At 48.6% G+C, this 18,802-nt stretch overlaps 1 protein-coding gene and 1 pseudogene across 4 annotated transcripts; both read left to right on the top strand.

The window, feature by feature from the left end:
* Positions 1-8,350, top strand: part of LOC119325619 — a 13,875-nt pseudogene extending 5,525 nt beyond the window's left edge.
* A 6,088-nt stretch (positions 8,351-14,438) lies between these two features.
* On the top strand, positions 14,439-18,587 carry LOC119325620 (disease resistance protein RGA5-like). 4 transcript variants are annotated; one of them, XM_037599348.1, is made up of 4 exons: positions 14,439-14,552; positions 14,706-14,844; positions 14,944-15,866; positions 16,508-18,587. In XM_037599348.1, exons 3-4 carry the CDS (start codon positions 15,031-15,033, stop codon positions 18,315-18,317), a joined length of 2,646 nt encoding a protein of 881 aa, XP_037455245.1. In that variant the 5' UTR covers positions 14,439-14,552; positions 14,706-14,844; positions 14,944-15,030; the 3' UTR covers positions 18,318-18,587. The 4 variants fall into 4 exon arrangements, with proteins under 4 accessions (XP_037455245.1, XP_037455244.1, XP_037455247.1 ...); XM_037599347.1 differs by having other exon boundaries at positions 14,706-15,866; XM_037599350.1 differs by having other exon boundaries at positions 14,446-14,552; positions 14,774-15,866.
* Positions 18,588-18,802: the final 215 nt, after the last annotated feature.

Here is an 18,802-nt window from a genome sequence, read left to right as displayed (position 1 = left end):
TCAGCCGTCGCGCCGGCGACCACTCCGACCGCGACGCGACCCTTCCGGCGCCTTTCGCAGGCCGAGCAGCTCGAGCGCCGCCGCCTGGGGCTGTGCTTTAATTGTGATGCACCCTATGCTCCGGGCCATGTCTGCCCGCGCCTCTTCTACTTGGAGACCATCGACGAGACGGAGGACGTTGTCGCTGAGGAGGGACTCGGCGATCCAGCTGCCGAGGTCGCGCCGGCACCCGCACCTGCGCCGGCTACGGCCCTTGTCGTCTCCCTTCACGCATTGGCCGGCATCCGCAATGAGCGGACTATGCTTATCCTGGTCACGATCCACGGCGAGACTCTGGTGGCCCTGTTGGACACGACTTCCACTCATAACTTCCTCTCGGAGTCTACTATGCGGCGACTTGCACTACATCCCACGGGCGGGGAGCAGCTGAGCGTCACCATTGCTAATGGTGACCGCCTCCGCTGCCATGGGCTCGCTCGAGACGTTCCCATCACACTATCGGTGACGAGCACTTCATCATCACTTGTGCCGGCATCGATTTGGGCTGCTTCGACTTCATCCTCGGTGTCGACTTTTTGCGGACTCTCCGCCCCATCCTGTGGGACTTCGACGCCCTGACGCTGACCTTCTGGCGCATGGGCCGCCACATCCGGTGGGAGGGCGTTGGCGGCACCCCGGCGTCACCCCCACTCCAGCTCGCCGCGGCCACTGCGGAGGCCGAGCATCCGCTGCTGGAACACCTCCTACAGCAGCACGGTGATCTTTTTGAGGAACCCCGGGGCCTTCCGCCGGCCCGGGTCTACGACCACTGTATTCATCTCCTGCCAGGGTCGGCTCCTGTGGCAGTACGGCCCTACCGGTACCCTCAGTTGCAGAAGGACGAGTTGGAGCGGCAGTGCGCGCTCATGCTTGCCGCGGGCATTATCCGGATATCGACCTCACCCTTCACGGCACCGGTCCTCCTCGTTCGCAAGTCGGACGGCACCTGGCGCTTCTGCATCGACTACCGCGCCCTTAACGCTCTCACACTTAAGGATAAATTTCTTGTCCCGGTGGTCGATGAGCTTCTGGATGAGCTACATGGGGCGCGCTTTTTCACCAAGCTGGACCTCCGGTCGGGGTATCATCAGGTGCGCATGCATCCCGACGACATCGCCAAGACGGCGTTCCGGACTCATCACGGCCACTTCGAGTTTTTGGTGATTCCCTTTGGCCTCTCCAACGCCCCGGCGACGTTCCAGGCCTTGATGAATGATGTCCTCCGACCCTACTTACGTCGGTTTGTGCTCGTTTTCTTTGATGACATTCTTATCTACAGCGCCTCTTGGGCGGAGCACCTCCAGCATGTGGCCATCGTCTTCAACGAGCTTCGGGCGCATCATCTTCATCTTAAGCGCTCGAAGTGCTCGTTCGGGACACCTTCAGTCGCTTACCTCGGCCACGTCATCTCGGCCGAGGGTGTGGCATGCCGACAAGGTGGCGGCCGTTGCCGCCTGGCTGATCCCGCAGTCTCCGCGGGCTTTCCGCGACTTTCTTGGCCTTGCGGGACACTACCGGAAGTTCATCCGGGAATTTGGCCTCATCGCGGCCCCGCTCACGCGCCTCCTCCGACGCGACGCTTTCTCTTGGGATGAGGAGGCCACTTCAGCATTCGAGGCCCTCAAGGGGGCCCTTACGACGGGACCCGTATTACAGATGCCGGATTTCTACCTTCCCTTCACCGTCGACTGCGACGCCTCCGGTGCGGGGTTTGGTGCGGTCCTGCATCAGGGCGATGGACCCCTCGCTTTCTTCAGCCGTCCCTTTGCTGCACGCCATCTTAAGTTGGCGGCGTATGAGCGTGAGCTGATTGGGTTGGTGCAGGCAGTACGCCACTGGCGGCCCTATCTTTGGGGTCGTTCTTTCCGGATCCGCACGGATCACTACAGCCTCAAGTTCATGCTGGATCAGCGGCTCTCGACGGTTCCTCAGCACCAGTGGATCAGTAAGCTCTTTGGCTTTGATTTCACTGTCGAGTATCGGCCAGGACGCCTTAACACCGTCGCCGACGCCCTGTCCCGGCGTGACGCCGATGTGGACGACGACGAAGCGGAGGGGGCGGCCTTCTGCATCATCACCGGGCCCTCGTTCACCCTCTACGCCGACATCCGCCGCGCGACCGCGACCGCGGCCGACGCCCTCCTCTTGCAGCAGCAGCTTGCGGCGGGTGAGCTGGACGAGCCATGGCGTCTCGCCGATGGCCTGCTTCTCCACGGGCGCCGCGTCTTCGTCCCAGCGCACGACGATCTTCGTCAGCAGGTGCTGCGTCTCGCCCACTCGGCGGGCCATGAGGGCGTGCAGAAGACGCTCCATCGACTCCGTGCTGACTTCTACGTTCCGGGTGATCGTGCCCTGGTCCGTGATTGGGTACGGTCTTGTGTGACGTGCCAGCGCAACAAAACGGAGACACTGCGCCCAGCTGGCTTGCTTCAGCCCTTGGAGGTTCCATCTCAGGTTTGGGCAGACATCTCCATGGATTTCATCGAGGGCCTTCCCAAGGTGGGCGGCAAATCCGTCATTCTCACATTGGTCGACCGCTTCTCCAAGTATGCTCACTTCATCGCCCTGGGCCACCCATATTCAGCGGCATCTGTGGCCCGGGCCTTCTTCGATGGCATTGTCCGTCTCCACGGGTTTCCTTCTTCGATCGTCAGTGATCGGGATCCTGTCTTCACGGGCCATGTGTGGCGCGACCTTTTCCGGCTGGCGGGCGTGAAGCTCCGCCTGAGCACCGCCTTCCACCCCCAGACGGACGGACAGTCGAAGATCGTTAACAAGGTGATTGCCATGTATTTGTGTTGTGTTACAGGTGATCGCCCTCGTGCATGGGTGGACTGGCTCTCGTGGGCGGAGTACTGCTACAACACTTCTTTTCACTCCGCCCTTGTGCTACGCCCTTTGAGGTGGTTTATGGTCGGCCGCCCCCGCCGATCCTGCCGGTGGATGCGGCCTCGGCACGGACCGAGGCGGCCGGGGCTCTTCTGAGGAGCCGTGATGAGATGCTTGCGGAGGTCCAGCAACGACTTCTCCAGGCCCAGCAGTTGGCCAAACGATACTATGATGGCCACCATCGCGAGGCGGAGTTCACGGTGGGAGATTGGGTCTGGCTGCGTCTACTTCACCACTCTACACAGTCATTGGACCCCAGCGCACGGAAGAAGCTCGGTCCTCGGTATGCCGGTCCCTTTGCTATCCTGGAGCGCATTGGGAAAGTGGCGTATCGTCTTCAGCTTCCGGCCGGCGCACGCATTCATGATGTCTTCCACGTCGGGCTGCTCAAGCCATTCCGCGGTGATCCACCCGCGGCACCGCCGGTCTTACCGCCGGCCTCGGACGGACGTCTCCTTCCTGCACCGGAGAAGGCGCTCAAGGCCCAGCTGCGCCGAGGCGCCTGGTACGTGTTGATTCGGTGGGCTGGGCTACCGGAGGAGGACGCTACTTGGGAGCAGCGCGAGGAGTTCCTCCAGCACTACCCCGACTTTCAGCTCGAGGACGAGCTGTTTGCGCAGGCGGGGAGAGATGTTATGACCGGCCAGGTCTATGGCCACCGTGGGCCCACTGGGCAGGCTTAAGGCCCAAGTTATCTTAGGTTTATTTTCAGATTATGGTTATATATACTAGTTGTAAAACTATTTTGAGAATCAAGCAATAAGACTATTCTATTGCCCGGCTCCCAGAGGAGCCGGAACCCTAAACCCTAGCCGCCTCTTGCTTGCGCCGCCGCCGCCAATCCGCAAGGACGGCGCCTCGCCGCCGGCCGCCGCGCTCCAGCCCTCGCCCACCTCCCTCCTTCCCCTATAACCTACGCCCTCGGAAGGGCAAAACCCTAGCTCCTAACAGGTGTAGTGTCTCTGGAGGGCGTAGCGGTGGCGGGCCTTCCGCGCTTAGTCGAGTTGCCGTTGTTGGCACTTGTTTCTTCTTCCTTTCTTTTTTGGGCTTGTTGTGCTGCTCGCCCTAGCATCGCGTTTGTACTGTTGGTTGGTGCTTTGGAATACGAAGCGGGGGAAAACCCTTTTTCGGTAACATGTAGCTTTCTTACATGGGAGCACTGGCGGAGCTTCGGCAAGGCTGATTGGGCCGTGGCCCGCCAAGGGCTGCAGCCCACAACGCTGATCGACACCATACAGAGCAGGCACATAGCAGCCTTGCACTCGTAGCATTCACAGTGATGCAGAGCTCAGGGCTGACCTCGAAGACTGCTCATAGCACAGTAGGAAGCACACATCAGCCGCCGTCAATCAGAGCACTGCACACATCAATGCCTCCCATGGACGGATGGCCAACTGGCCACCCACCGACCCACGCGGCAACGCAGTGGCGAGCCGGCGAGGCGGCGACCCAGGCACCCAGCTGGCTAGCTCCTTCTCTAAACCATCATAATCAATACTGATCTGAATCCTGCAAGCAGCATAGGTAAATTGATTTGAATGATTCCCAGTTTTATTCCTCTAAATTCCACTTGGTCATTGTTCACTAAACCATCCTTAAATTCCAGGCCAATTAGCATAACTAATCCACTGAAGATCTTGTTCTTTACGGTTTATACTGTGCAAGACATTGTTGCTTACACTTTACAAGTTCACAACAAATGTCACTTTTACAGTTTGCATGTTCACAGCAAAGGCAGAGTTGTTGTTTACTGTCGGACAATGCGCTCAATTGTTGTTTACTGCCAATTTGGCGGCGTGGTTTGGTACTTGGTAGCTTTCTGGCCCGCCCAATCCTTGTTTACTGCCAAGTTCACAGTTTGCAAGTTCATATATATGGTTCAGAATTTGAAAACATTCGTGCTCTCTGGCCCGCCCAACTTTTTTTTGTAGCTCCGCAACTGCATGGGAGTATTATTTTTGCTATCACTATGCTCAAGTTTATTTTACTTATTTGTATATCTTGTTGTACGCTCTTCATACTAAAACCAGGCGGATATTGAATTCATGTGCAGGTATTTTGTTGTCGTTGATGATATATGGAATGTGAAGACATGGGATATTATTAAGTTTGCATTCCCCATGACTAGTTCTGGCAGCATCATAATCACCACTACTCGTATAAATGAAGTTGCCGAATCATGCCGTTCATCTTTTAGTGGCAATATTTATGGCATAGAGCCTCTTAATATGGTGCATTCAAGAGAGCTATTTCACAGAAGACTATTCAATTCCAGGGAAAATTGTCCTCCATATCTTGAAGAAGTTTCTGATCAAATATTGAAAAAATGTGATGGGTTACCGTTGGCAATCATTGCTATATCTGGTTTGTTGGCTAACACAGAAAGAACAGAGTACCAGTGGAACCAAGTGAAAGATTTAATTGGACGTGCAGTTCAAAGAAACCCAACCGTTGAAGGAATGATGAATATATTGTCACTTAGTTATTTTGACCTGCTTCCTCATCTTAAGACATGTCTCTTATATGTCAGTATATTTCCTGAAGATTCTAATATTTATAGGACTGATCTGATAAAGAGGTGGATAGGTGAAGGATTCATTCATAAACAAGTCGGATGTACAGTACATGAGACAGGGGAAAGGTATTTTAATGAGCTCCTCAATAGGGGTTTGATCCTACCTGGGGACACAAATGAATATGGTGAAGTGAAGAGTTGCCGAGTTCATGACATAATTCTTGATTTCATCATATCCAAATCCAAAGAAGAGAACTTTGTTACTTTCCTTGGTGCTACCATTCCGATAACTGGGATAGAAAGCAAAGTTATTCGTCGATTATCTCTACAAGGCGTCAAACAAGAAAATTCACCAATACTGACAGAAGGTCTGGATTTTTCCCATGTACGATCCGTGTCTGGAGCTTCTGTGGAAATGCCTTCTTTGGAGAAGTTTAGACATCTGCGTGTTCTCCACTTACACGATTTCCAAGGATGGGGAGAAAAAATCTTGAAAGGATAGTGAAGTTGTTCCAGTTGAGGTACCTGAGCTACAGACATAAAGGAATAAGAGAGCTCCCAGAACACATTGGGCGTTTAGGGTGCTTAGAGATACTGGACCTAAGAGAAACTTGGGTAAAGGAATTACCTGCATCTATTGTTTATCTCAGAAATTTGTCGCATCTATTTGTTGGCTATGGTGTTAAATTTCCTGATGGGGTTGCGAAGATGGAAGCATTGGAGACGTTGAAAGAGGTCAGTGTCTCCATACAGTCATTAGACTTTCTGTCGGGCCTTGGCCAGCTGAAAAATTTGAGGAACCTGGCCCTTGATTCTTACACCAACGATACAATTGAAGCTGCGGAGGAGCGCAACAGAGCTATCGTATCTTCCCTGTGTGAGCTAGGCACCCAGAACCTGCAGTCCCTGACTATTCGGGATGGGAGAGGCCTCTTACAGGTACATCTGTGCGAGCTTACCCTCGAGAAGCTTGTCAACTGCTCTTTAGCCATCCCGCAGATTCCTAAATGGGTGAGCTCCCTCAGAAACCTGCAAAAACTAATCCTTCAAGTGGAGGGAGTCAAGCAGGATGATCTCTGCATGCTTGGGGCCTTACCCGCTCTGGACATTCTGCACCTGATGCAAAAAACAGAGTCAAATGAAAAACTTAGAATCAGTGGTGACGTTGGGTTTCAATTGTTGAGAATTTTTATTTATGAGGCAACTGGTGCTTTCCCGGTGGATCTGATGTTTGCAGCCAGATCCATGCCCAAGCTAGAAAAACTCGTTCTTGATCATTTCGTCCTAGTTGAAACTGACTCTCCGGGCTTTGGAATTGAGAACCTCACCTGCCTCAGTTGTGTCAAATGCTTTGTAAATTGCAATGAAGATGGCATTTTTGAAGCCGTCCAGACTGCCATGGAGAGAGAGCAGCCAGCACACATCCCAACCACCCTAGTCTATTCTTTCTGAATATTAACAGTATAGGGTGGTCTCGACTGCCCAGCTTTGATTAAACAACCCAAGGACCAGGAACGGGGGAGCTGCCGCTGGACCTGTAAATATATCCCAGGTGCGTACATCACCAGCATGCTAACATATGCGGTCTGTTTTAAGAGTTTTAGCTAGATCCTTCTCCCATTTAGGATGGACCTACTGATACATTAGCTTGCTAATGTAATTTAGTTTTAGCTTAAGCAGCAGATTTTTGCTGGGCAACTCCTTTTTATGTTACTCCCTTTATCTTCATTTGCTAATGTAACTTAGTTTTAGCTTAAGCAGCAGTTTCTTGCTGGGCAACTCTTTTTTATGTTACTCCTTAATTAATTGTCTCCTTCACGGTCATATATATGCAACGAATTGTCATGAGTATCTACTTGTTTCTACAACATTCAAGTCGCCATGCATCCAAAAACATGTTATGTTATCTTGTCTGTCCAAGGTAATTATTCAGATCTGTCTTTATTTTAGTAGCTGTCACTCCAAGCGCCAGATAACTGCTGCGCGCTTCAGATAAGAGACCACAAACTGGCAGTACATTTGCGAGGTTCTGGCAGTCTTTTAAATTAGCTAGTGCCCTTGCTTTACAGGCCTTTTGTTGTTGCTACACATTGGTTACACATTATGTGTATCTTTGTTTTATTGCATTTGCTGCAGCAAGAGTCATTGGTACATTTTGAGGTTCTCTTAATTATTTGGCCCTTCACAACTTTATTAGGACTGATATATATCTCATTCATGTCCGCCCTCCATTAAAAATGTGTTCTTGGTTAAATATTTCTTGGCAAGGTAGACATCGATCAAGAAGAGCTTTGTGCCACTGTTGCAGCTTCTACACTTCATGAGCTGTTCTCATCTTTTACAGTTATATATACCGAGCTGTTCTCATGAGTTGCCATCTTTCTCGATGATTTGAATGATGTTATATAGCTCACAGTTCATTGCAGTTTACTATAAACTTGCTATATATCAGTGTTAAATTGTGATGTTACCGATGATTTACAGTGCAGCTGTCGTATGCTTCAACAGCAGATGATGATTTGCAGTGCAGCTCTCGGATGATGATTTGCAGTGCAGCTGTTGTATGCTTCAGTAGCAGCTGATGTTGGGATGGAGGCGCTTTCTGTGGCAGTGAAAGGGCTGCATGAAGATGACGATGGTGGTGTTACATCATAATTACTGCACCCTGCCCTTCGAGCTCACCCTGAACTCAGAGACATTTGTACCAAAGGTTGAGCATCCGATTCATTTGGTTATGTAAGCATTGGACTGGTATTAGTTGTAGTTTTGAGCTAGACCTATGTTTCTTGTTTATCATAACAATGAGTTGTACGTAGCTTAAGCAATGCTGAGCTATTGTATCTCGTTGGACAACTCTTTCTTTGTGAGATGTCCCCGTCACCGTCAGGCCGTCATATTTATGTAGTGAAATGCTATGGTCTATGGATTTCCCTTCCTTGATCATCCAATTTGCTGCTCAAAAACATGTGGCGTCTTTCTCAGTGGTACCAGCAATAAGTTTTAACATTTCCGGTCGTGAGTGGATGCATGCTGGAGTCGTCAATTCGTCATTGCAATCACAATCTCTTGAGAATTCTCTCCATTCTCAATCGTTTGGCCATGCGTACCTTCCACTCGTTTTCTGCACAATGACGATAGGTTACACAAGCAGCTGCACTCCAAAGGATTACCGTCCACAACCTACGTGTGGTCAGGAATACAAGTCAAGTCAAGTGTGGCGTTAGGTACACACGTTTTGCTGGCTAATAAACCCGCACACGCACACATAGATATTTCCATCCACTCCTTGCTCCTTCGCCACTGCACAAGTCTCGCAGCTGCTGCTGCTGCTTGCCTCACGCGTCGCCGGGGTCAGGTCGACGGCGGTATCCCCGTAAGTACCGACCTCATCCATCTCCCCTCCCCTCCCGTGCTTTTTTCCCCTCCAGGGGTCCAGTATGATGCCACCGCCACAGGATCGATGGACTTGTTGTATCATGGATTTAGCTTACTGGCATTATGAAAATCCAAAAATGTATATTGTGATTTGTGAAAAGTTTTTTCAAGACAAATGCGTACATACGATTTTATTAAAATCTAATAAAAATATAGTGTTGGTAACGATACTCGTAATGAAAAATTCAAAGGCTTGTCTCTCCTTGTCTAAGGCTCTGCTTGGTGCCATTGACGTGGATTATGATGAGTCATCCAACATTTTGAACCAGGTTTTGCCTAAAACCAACTCGACTTTGTCTGTTTGGGTCACTATTTTTCCACAGCAGATTATAAGTTGAGCACAAAAAAAATTTAGCAACCGCAAACTGGCCCATTAACGTACGACAGCTTTCAGAGGACCGAAGGGAGCGATTCAAGTTATACAAAATAACTAACGATGTAGCTTTTCTACATGCATTTCTTTTACCATATTTCTGTTCTTTTGGGGCTGCTTCCATATGAGCTAGCACGTCCATTTGGCGATCTACGAGCTACATGCATTTGGCGATCTACGAGCTCCATTGCCACAAATTAACCGAGCTAGCACGTCCTACGACACATGGAGGTGGCTCTTGTGAGTGTGGCCACGGGGGCCCTTGACTCCGTCCTAGAGAAGTTGGGCACTCTGCTGGTCGACGAGTACAATCGTCTCAAAGGGTTGTGCGGTGAGATTAAGTTTCTAACTGATGAGCTTACCGCCATGCATGCCTTTCTCCTTAAGATGTCGGAGGAGGATGATCCTAATGTGCAGGACAAGATATGGATGACCATGGTGCGGGAGCTCTCCTATGGTATAGAGGACTCCATTGACGACTTCATGCAAGGTCGTAGTACTGCGATCCGTAGACCTGTAGTTAAATTGAAGTGTGAGGTTAGCATCTGGACAGCGGGTGGAAATGTATATGCGTGGAGTTTTTGTCCACGAAAACCCCGCCTGCTTGCTGAGAAAACGACAACAATTTTCAACACGGCTGGTGCTAATGCAGCATCCAAAGATATAATTTAATTACACGATAGTAAACATGTTTAAACGATTCGGACCCCAACTCAGCACACGGGCCAGTCAGGCTCTACAACCAACCTGTAGTTGGATGGTTAGAGGGATTGTGATTCAAGTCCTGGTGCTCGCATTTATTTCTTTCTTTTATTATTTGAATATACTCTCTTCGGTCCTTTTTACTCCGCATACAAAATTTCTCCCATGACATTAGATGCGTCGTGACTTTAGATGCGTCGTGACATTTGAATATACTCTCTTCGGTCATTTATAGAATTTTTTTCAACATTTATAATACAAAACCAATAACATTAGATGCGTCGTGACTTTAATCTTCACATTGTATTACTTTACAATTGTAGATGTTGATATTTTTTATATAAATATGATCAAACCTTCGGACAAATTTATATACGGTCTAAAAGGAATCGGAGGGAGTATTATTCGTGATGCAACGGTTCCGGTCACGGGTTAAGATCTGCAGTAGCGCACCGTGTAGTACGGTCACTGACGTATGGACTTCGCCCTACATGTCATCCGCACTACAACACCGTACAATACTGCAGAGGATCTCGACGCGCCCGGTCACGTAGGTCTACGAGCATAACCAATACCTCAAAAGCCTTTAGAGAAGTAAAAGAAAATTATTTTAATGCGCTAGTCGATCCCTTGAAGGCTTTAGAGGGCTATATTTTTAACTCATCATGTCGGCTAGCAATTAAATTTACTCGCCTGACGCCGCTTCTTTGAAAAAAGCATTCCCCCTCTATGCCGCCCCTAGCCCTCCCCCGCATAGCGTATTCACCACCACAGCCCAAATCGACCCCGCCAGCCCTCCCACATCCCTCTGAAGAAACCACAACCAATGGCGGGATCCCGTCGTCGGAGGTCGTTGCTGTTGATTCATAGCACGGTGGTGCACACTGCAACCACGACCACGACAACACCTCCCCCCATCCTGCTCTTTCACTGACATGTCGCCGTCGCCGTAGAAGAAGTATCATTGAGGCAGCGGCCCGGGGGGGGGGGGGCCTGGGTGACACCAACACTAGGTATTGACTGGGGTCCTCCAATCTGTGGAGCTGGCGGCGAGGTCGTAGGACATCAAGGTGGTGGCGCTCTACGGCAACAACACTAAGCTGAACTTCCCCTTCGGCTGCCCAGCGCCTCGACGGCCATCGTCCTTGACCACCGATCGGTCTCCCGTCGTGAGCGGCAGGAGAACCGAGAGGCCTTTGAGCGGCTCGAGGTGGAGCTAGCTTGTCGACGAAGCGTAAATGGCCGAGCTTTGCCGGAAGCATTCGGATCTCTTGTCGACGAGCGCCCATATCTAGAGCTTTACAAGAAGGGGATGACTGATGAGGACGAGGCTGGGCCATCCGATGGGGGTGGCGAAGCCGACGTGATCGACCTCTCGTCAGACGGCTCCGACGACGAATCAGGCTCCTGCTCTGGTGTGGATTGGGCGCCCATCGAGGTGAAAATAGGGGCATAGGAGGGCCAGTAAAAATAGTAGTTTTTTTAATCATTTCTTATTATTCAACGTAGTATAAACCTAATTATGTAGTGTAGTATGAACTTATGCTAACTATTACGTAATGTAGTACGGTTAAGAAATTCGTATTATTCATATTTGTGTGATTTTATTTAGGGAGAGAAATTTGAGAGATCAGCTAGCAACCGCTATTTTATAGCGAAGAAAATATATCGAGTTAAAGGATAAGGGGTCGCTAACTAGCATTCTTTGGCATGCAAAACTAGAGCTGAGAAATAACCAAGCAACTGCTGTTGGCTTCTTCTTCTTGTCACTAATAAGAGGGATTTCGTTTCTTGTGCTAACGCGCTCGATCTTAATTGCTCAACTTATGGTATTAAAATATGATAGTCTTGAAAGCATTAAGTAGGCGGGGATTAGTGATATAGTTGGGATGACGATGCGGAAGTGATTAGCTTGTTGGCAGCTAGTGCGGCTATTAGGCTGATGCTGGGAGCACACATTCGACCTACACGTCTACCACAGCCAATCATCCACACAACATTAGCTTAAGCGACGATATACGTTGTTGCTTTCGCTGGACAACATTATAGAAGTTACTTTGGTGATAAAGATTTTTATTATCTTTCTTGTAATCGATTTGTGATTATACTGTGATCAAGAGTGTAATCAAATCGAAGCGTGAGGTTAACATCTGGACAGTTGGTGGAGAGGCATATGCGTGGAATTTGTCCATGAAACTCCCGCTCACTTGCCTAGAAGAAAACAAAAGGAAATTTTCAACACGGTTGGTGCTGATGCGGCATCCAAAGATATAATTTTATTCTTCAGCATGATAATGTTTACTATATGAAGGGATTGGGACCCTAACTGAAAGTATATACAGTTAATGACACAGCATGGGCCAGTCAAGATTTACAAAGGATACGACAATGTTCACCGTCAAGTGGCCAGGTGTGTAAGTAAATTAAGCAACAAAAAGCTCTACCTAATACAACTAGTAATTTCCATTGCCTATCCTTTTATATTCAAATGTATGTTTAAAATCTCTGTAGCGTATGGATGGTAATGTCATACGTGTGCCTGCCTAACCCGAACACCGAACAGCTAGCTTAGCTAACTCGTCCTCACGAGCTGAGAAAATTACAAAGCAACTTCTTGGCTTCTTTCCTTTCTCAACAAATAACAAGGGATTAATTCGTAGTGCTACCTATATTTTACTAGCCAATAACTGCACAACTTGTTCTACTTTTTTTAGAAAAGGAGGAGGACCCCGGCCTCTGCATCTGGACGATGCATACGGTCACTTTATTAATTATTCTCACAAGACCTTACAAAGTCATACAACAGTAAGACTAAAGCCACCGTCTAAGCAACAGTTGTCGCTACTCCTATCCAATTGATGAAGGGGCGCTGATAGTCTGGCAAACAGACATCGCAGCCAAACGTAAACATCTAAGACCTGAGGTCCCAACCAAGACGCCTGCCGGGTATGGGGCACCTACCAGTCCGGCGCACTCCTCAACCAGGACGCCTGCCGGGTATGGGGCACCTACCAGTCCGGCGCACTCCTCAACCAGGACGCCTGCCGGGTATGAGGCCGCTGCAGCCACCTGCCACCAATCCATCTTCAGTGTTGTACTACTGCACCACTTTGCCCGGCCTCTCTGCCATCGACGCCACCACGACGCCCGATGACGTCACCGTCCTGCGCGAGTCCCTCGCCACACATCGGGCTCCGAGTCTCCACTACGCCACGCCGCCGAGAAACGCCACCATTAATGTGCAGGATGAAACACCGCTCCACCAATTATTCCGTCCACTGGTCCCTCGAGCCCGTGTACACCTCCAAGAATGACGCCACAAGAGGGAAACGCCACAATAATGCCGCCGTCATCCGACCTATTGATCTAGGGTTTCCCCTGGAGGTAGCAGATAGTGGCCTGGAACTTCTCAACAGCGATGCCTTCAACAAGGGAACGACACCAAATAGTGCCGCCATCGCCGGCCACGGCAGCAGTGGCGAGCAGGTCTTCACCCAGATCTGTTCCAATGGCCTCCATCAAGCGTCTTGCGCACGGATCGTCCACCACTGCGGCCGTCGTGTCGCCCGTCGCGAGACCACAGCCGCCGACACATCCTCCGCCGTCCGAGGCCGCCGCCCCGGGATCCAGCCCTCGCTGGCCGCCGGAACAAAGCCACCGAGCCCCATCAAGGGCGGAGAAGGTAGATCCGGCCATGATCCGGCCTCTCCCTGCGATGTAGCCACTCCTGCGGCCCTGCATCTCGCCCGTGCCCGAGGCGACGCAGGCAGCGCATGCGCGCACAACGCCGCAGAGAGGGGAAACACCCCGCCACCACCTTCCCTGGGGTGCGCGCGGACTTCGCCGGCGGCCCCTCCAGCAGCGGCGGAGCGAGGGAGGGGGAGAGGGGGACCTGGCGGCGGCGGTGCTAGGGCTCACCCGTGTCGCCCGGGGGCGACGCAGGTGCGAGAGGTGAGAGGGGGAGGTCAGTGGCGGCCACTTGCTAGCTCCACCACACAACTTGTTCTACTATATCAATAGGAAGGTACAAGTGTGCTATATTTTTCCTCGAACTGAAAATCATCTGCCGTTAATGACAGAGAGCACACATAGGACAAGCTTGGGTGGTCAAGTGGGCAGGTGCGTAAACAAATTAAGCTAGAAAAACCTCTACCTAATCGTACCAATAATTGCAACTGCTTTGCCTTGTTTATTCGATATATGTTTTAGTTTTCTATATCACAGGTCACTGTAATACAACTTGGTTAGCACTTAGCAAGCACTAACCCAGTACGTACGCCAAGACACATATATCCCTCTGGCAGTGGTAGGTTCTTTTTTATATAGAAAAAACAAGGGTTAAATTTATGTAGTGCTAACGCGCATCCTATGTTATTTTACTAGCCAATAATTGCACAACTTGTTCTAACATATCACTACGAAAAGCAACAGCGTGTGAAGGTATAACAATGACAGTCTTTTGGAATTATTAAGCAGGCGGGCATCCTTTTCCCCAGTCTCTTCTCACCCCTGGATTCGCGGTGCACGCCCTGCGGGCGTCCGAGCTTCTCCTCGCCGGGCAAGGTGCCTGGGTTACTCCGCGGCGGATCCATCCGCTAGGTATACCCCCATCTCCCGTTGCCGTTCTTCAGTCTGGCCGGCGCTTTCTCTCGTTGACGGGCGCCGGCACGAGGCGTTCTGTAATCTGTACACTGTAGCTTATTCGGTGCAGCAATGGCTGGCCTTTTCTCCTTTAATCCATCCTCTTTCCAGGGTTTCAGATCGACTACGCGGACGATATTTTCCAGCTGATTCAGATCAGTTAATCCGTTCTCTTTCAGGGTACACCGTCAGTTCGTTGGTTCGACTCTGCTAATTATCGAGAAAAATCCAGCTTCCATCATACTCGCATGTTGTCACCGCCCCCGGCACAGTGTCGATTTGTAGCTTTTTCGGTGTACTGTACTAATGCTTGGACATTGCGGCTTACGTCGATTTATCCTCTTTTCAGGCTATACATTGACGACGCTCTCGGCGCATTCTCACGACTTCAGCAGTTCAGCTCCACGCAGAATCAACTCGCGAGCTCTCAGCTACCATGTCCATGGAGGCGGCTCTCGTGAGTGTGGCCACGGGGGTCCTCAAACCTGTCCTGGAGAAGCTGGCCACCTTGCTTGGCAACGAGTATAAGCGATTCAAGGGTGTGCGCAAAGAGATCAAGTCTCTCAGTCATGAGCTGGCTGCCATGGAGGCTTTTCTCCTCAAGATGTCCGACGTGGAGGATCCCGACGTGCAGGATAAGGTGTGGATGAATGAGGTGCGGGAGTTGTCCTATGACATGGAGGATGCCATCGATGACTTCATGCAAAACGTCGGTGACAAAGATGAAAGGCCAGATGGTTTCATTGAGAAGATCAAGAGCTCACTAGGGAAGTTGGGGAAGATGAAGGCTCGTCGTCGAATCGGCAGAGAGATCCAGGATCTGAAGAAACAGATCCTTGAGGTGGGTGAGAGGAATGAAAGGTACAAGAGTCGTGAGGCCTTCTCCAAGACCATCAACGCAACCGTTGACCCTAGAGCTCTTGCTATATTTGAGCATGCATCGAAGCTTGTTGGAATCGATGAACCTAGGGCTGAGCTGATCAGATTGTTGACGGATGACAATGGGTGTGCGACAACACAACATCAACCAAAGATTGTCTCCATCACTGGACCTGGAGGAATGGGCAAAACAACTCTTGCAAACCAAGTGTATCAAAAAATCAAAGGGCAATTCGATTGTTGTGCCTTCCTATCCGTGTCGCGAAGTCCAGACATGATGAATATCCTTAGGACCATTCTTAGTGAAGTTAGCGGTCAACGTTATTCTAACACGGAAGAAGGGAGTGTACAAATACTCATTACCAAGATCAATGACTTCCTACTAGATAAAAGGTAGATGCGATCTTTATCTTTTCTTTCCATTTCTACTTACTTGCAGTTCTTTGAATGTATAAAAAAGTTAGAAAGATTATACTAGTGGAATTTGTTTAAAATGTACATATAATTCTGTCTTCACAGTTCCTCCATCTTCTCACAGTACTAACACCTTGGCTCACTTTTCTTTTGAATTCTCCTTGAGCTCCCTTAACATGATGAACTATAATTGTTTGTGCACTTTACCTCATGACCGGTTTTGGCTAGCAATTTTGATGATATAGATGCTGGTTTTGCAAGTGTGGCATCCACGTTACCCTGTTTTTCACATGAAAGCTATCACACACATGACCTTTTCCCACCTCCACCTCTTCCTTCTCTGGGTCTCTTTTCTCTTGATGCACCGTGCCTCGATTCACTCTTCGTCCTCTTCTTTCCCGTTCCGCCAACCGAACGCCGCACTATAATGCGCCAAACTAACATGGACGTGCAAAGCGAAATAAGTATGCATATGCCCTTTTAGCACTTGTGTGTTTATCCTTTTCATTTTATCAATGTTAACATGTTTCGTTTATTCTTCCTCTATGCACACAACACTTCTTTTAGGAACACAACACATTATTTTACAACTATGCTAATATTTATTTGTCCATGTATAGGTACTTTGTTGTTGTTGATGATATATGGGACATGGATACCTGGGATATTATAAAATGTGCATTTCCTGCTACAAGTTCTACCAGTAGAATAATCACGACTACTCGTATAAACAATGTCGCTCATTCATGTTTATCATCATTCAATGGCCTTATTTACAATATAAGTGCTCTTGGTATGGTGCACTCCAGACAATTATTTCACAGAAGGTTATTCAAGTCTGATCAAGATTGCCCTTCACACCTTCAAGAAATTTCTGAGCAGATATTGAAAAAATGCCATGGGTTACCTTTGGCGATCATTGCTATATCTGGTTTGTTGGCTAACACAAAAAGAACAGAAGATGTGTGGAATCAAGTGAAAGATTCAATTGGCCGTGCACTTGAAAGGAATCCTAGTGTCGAAGGAATGATGAAGATATTGTCACTTAGTTATTTTGATCTGCCTCCTTATTTAAAAACTTGCCTCTTATATCTAAGTATGTATGTAGAAGATTCTATTATTGAGAAGGAAAATTTGATACAAAGATGGATTTCTGAAGGATTCATTTATAAAGAGGGAAGATACACGGCATATGAGTTAGGAGAAAGGTGTTTTAATGAACTACTCAACAGGGGTTTGATCCAACCTGGGGCGACAAATGCTTATGGCATAGTGCAGTGTTGTCGAGTTCATGACACAATTCTTGATTTCATCATATTCAAGTCCATAGAAGAGAACTTTGTTACTTTACTTGGCGTTCCCAATCCGACAATTGGGAAAAAAAGCACTATAGTTCGTCGACTCTGTGTACAAGGTGTCGAGGAAGGAAATTCAGCATTATTGATAGCAGATCTCGTGTTTTCCCATGTCCGATCACTTACTATGGTTGGAGGTCTGTTGGAAATCCCTTCTTTGGAAGAGTTCAGACATTTGCGTGTTCTTGACTTAAATTATTGCTCCAAATTGGAAGATCATCATCTTGAAAATGTGGTGAGGTTGTTCCAGCTGAGGTACCTGAATCTCAAAGGTACAAAAATAAGCAAGCTCCCAAAACAAATTGGTCGTTTAGAATGCTTAGAGGTGCTGGACCTAAGAGGGACTTCTGTAAAGCAATTACCTGCATCTATCGTGAATCTCGGAAAATTGATGCATCTACTTGTTGATGATAATGTTCAATTTCCTGAAGGGGTTGCAAAGATGCAAGCACTGGAGACGTTGGAATATGTCAATGCCTCCATTCAGCCATTAGAATTCTTGTGCGGCCTTGGTCAACTAATGAATTTAAGGAATCTGTGGCTTATCCTTGATTTCGAATTTTATTCTGACACTGAGGATACATTGAAGCGGATGTTCTTGCCATATGTCCCACATGTTCCGACATGGGTGGGCTCCCTCAGAAACCTCCAACGGCTATACATTGAAGCGGTGATAGTCAACCATGACCATCTCTGTATGCTTGGGGCCTTACCCAGTCTGCTTTTTCTGCATCTTGAGGATGAAACAGAGTCAAACGAAAAGCTCAAAATCAGTGGTGAAGTTGGGTTCCGATTCTTGAAGATTTTTATTTATGGTAGATTTTTTGAACCAGTAGATCTGATGTTTGGGACAAGGTCCATGCCAAAGCTTGAAAAACTAGAGCTTCATGAGTTTCGCATGGTTGAAGCTAACTCTCTCGGCTTTGGAATTGAGAACCTCCCTTGCCTCACTAGTGTCAAATGCACTGCCGTTGCTGGTGATGATGGCATTGTTGAAGCCGTGAAGACTGCCATGGAGAGAGCAGCCAGCACACATCCCAACCACCCAAGTCTACTCTTTCAGAGATTACGCTGATACTTCAAATTAACAAGCCAAAAACAGGGGAGTTGCTTCTGCTCGTGGTCCGGCCGGCCAACCGGTTCTCAAGTTTAATACTAGTGTCTAGCTCGATTCATCTCTCTTTTTTTATACATTATTCTCTCTGTCGGATAAAAATGTAATATGGATAATGATACAAAATTATAGAATTGGTTAAGACTGGTACTGTACTGCATTTTCTGTAATAATCAGTCATCCGTATGTGTTGAAGGTTTAATATTATCGCGTGACCATTTCTAGCCATCACTCTCTTGTTGTGATGCTCTTTGGCAAGTCATCATTCTATAGCTCTAGTGGTAATACATTTTTCATTTGCTCTTTTACCCAGCTTTAGTCTCCATGCTCTTTGTTGGACTAAAACACTTGATAAGCTCTGCCTCTTCTCATTAGTTCTCTCAACAATTCAAATGCTGTTATATATGTTTGCTTACTGTTCTTTGCAGTTTAATATAAGCCTGCCA

Source organism: Triticum dicoccoides, chromosome 6B, assembly GCF_002162155.2.
Source record: "Triticum dicoccoides isolate Atlit2015 ecotype Zavitan chromosome 6B, WEW_v2.0, whole genome shotgun sequence".
In the NCBI taxonomy this organism is placed as follows: domain Eukaryota; kingdom Viridiplantae; phylum Streptophyta; class Magnoliopsida; order Poales; family Poaceae; genus Triticum; species Triticum dicoccoides.
Note: the sequence above shows the minus strand (reverse complement) of the source record. Positions and strands in the feature narration are given on the sequence as shown.

Excerpts from the sequence above, each read along its gene's own strand:
- LOC119325620 (XM_037599348.1), top strand. The coding sequence starts at position 15,031 with ATGTCCATGGAGGCGGCTCTCGTGAGTGTGGCCACGGGGGTCCTCAAA. Across the intron at positions 15,867-16,507 it reads GACTTCCTACTAGATAAAAG|GTACTTTGTTGTTGTTGATG; the intron begins GTAGATGCGATC and ends GTCCATGTATAG.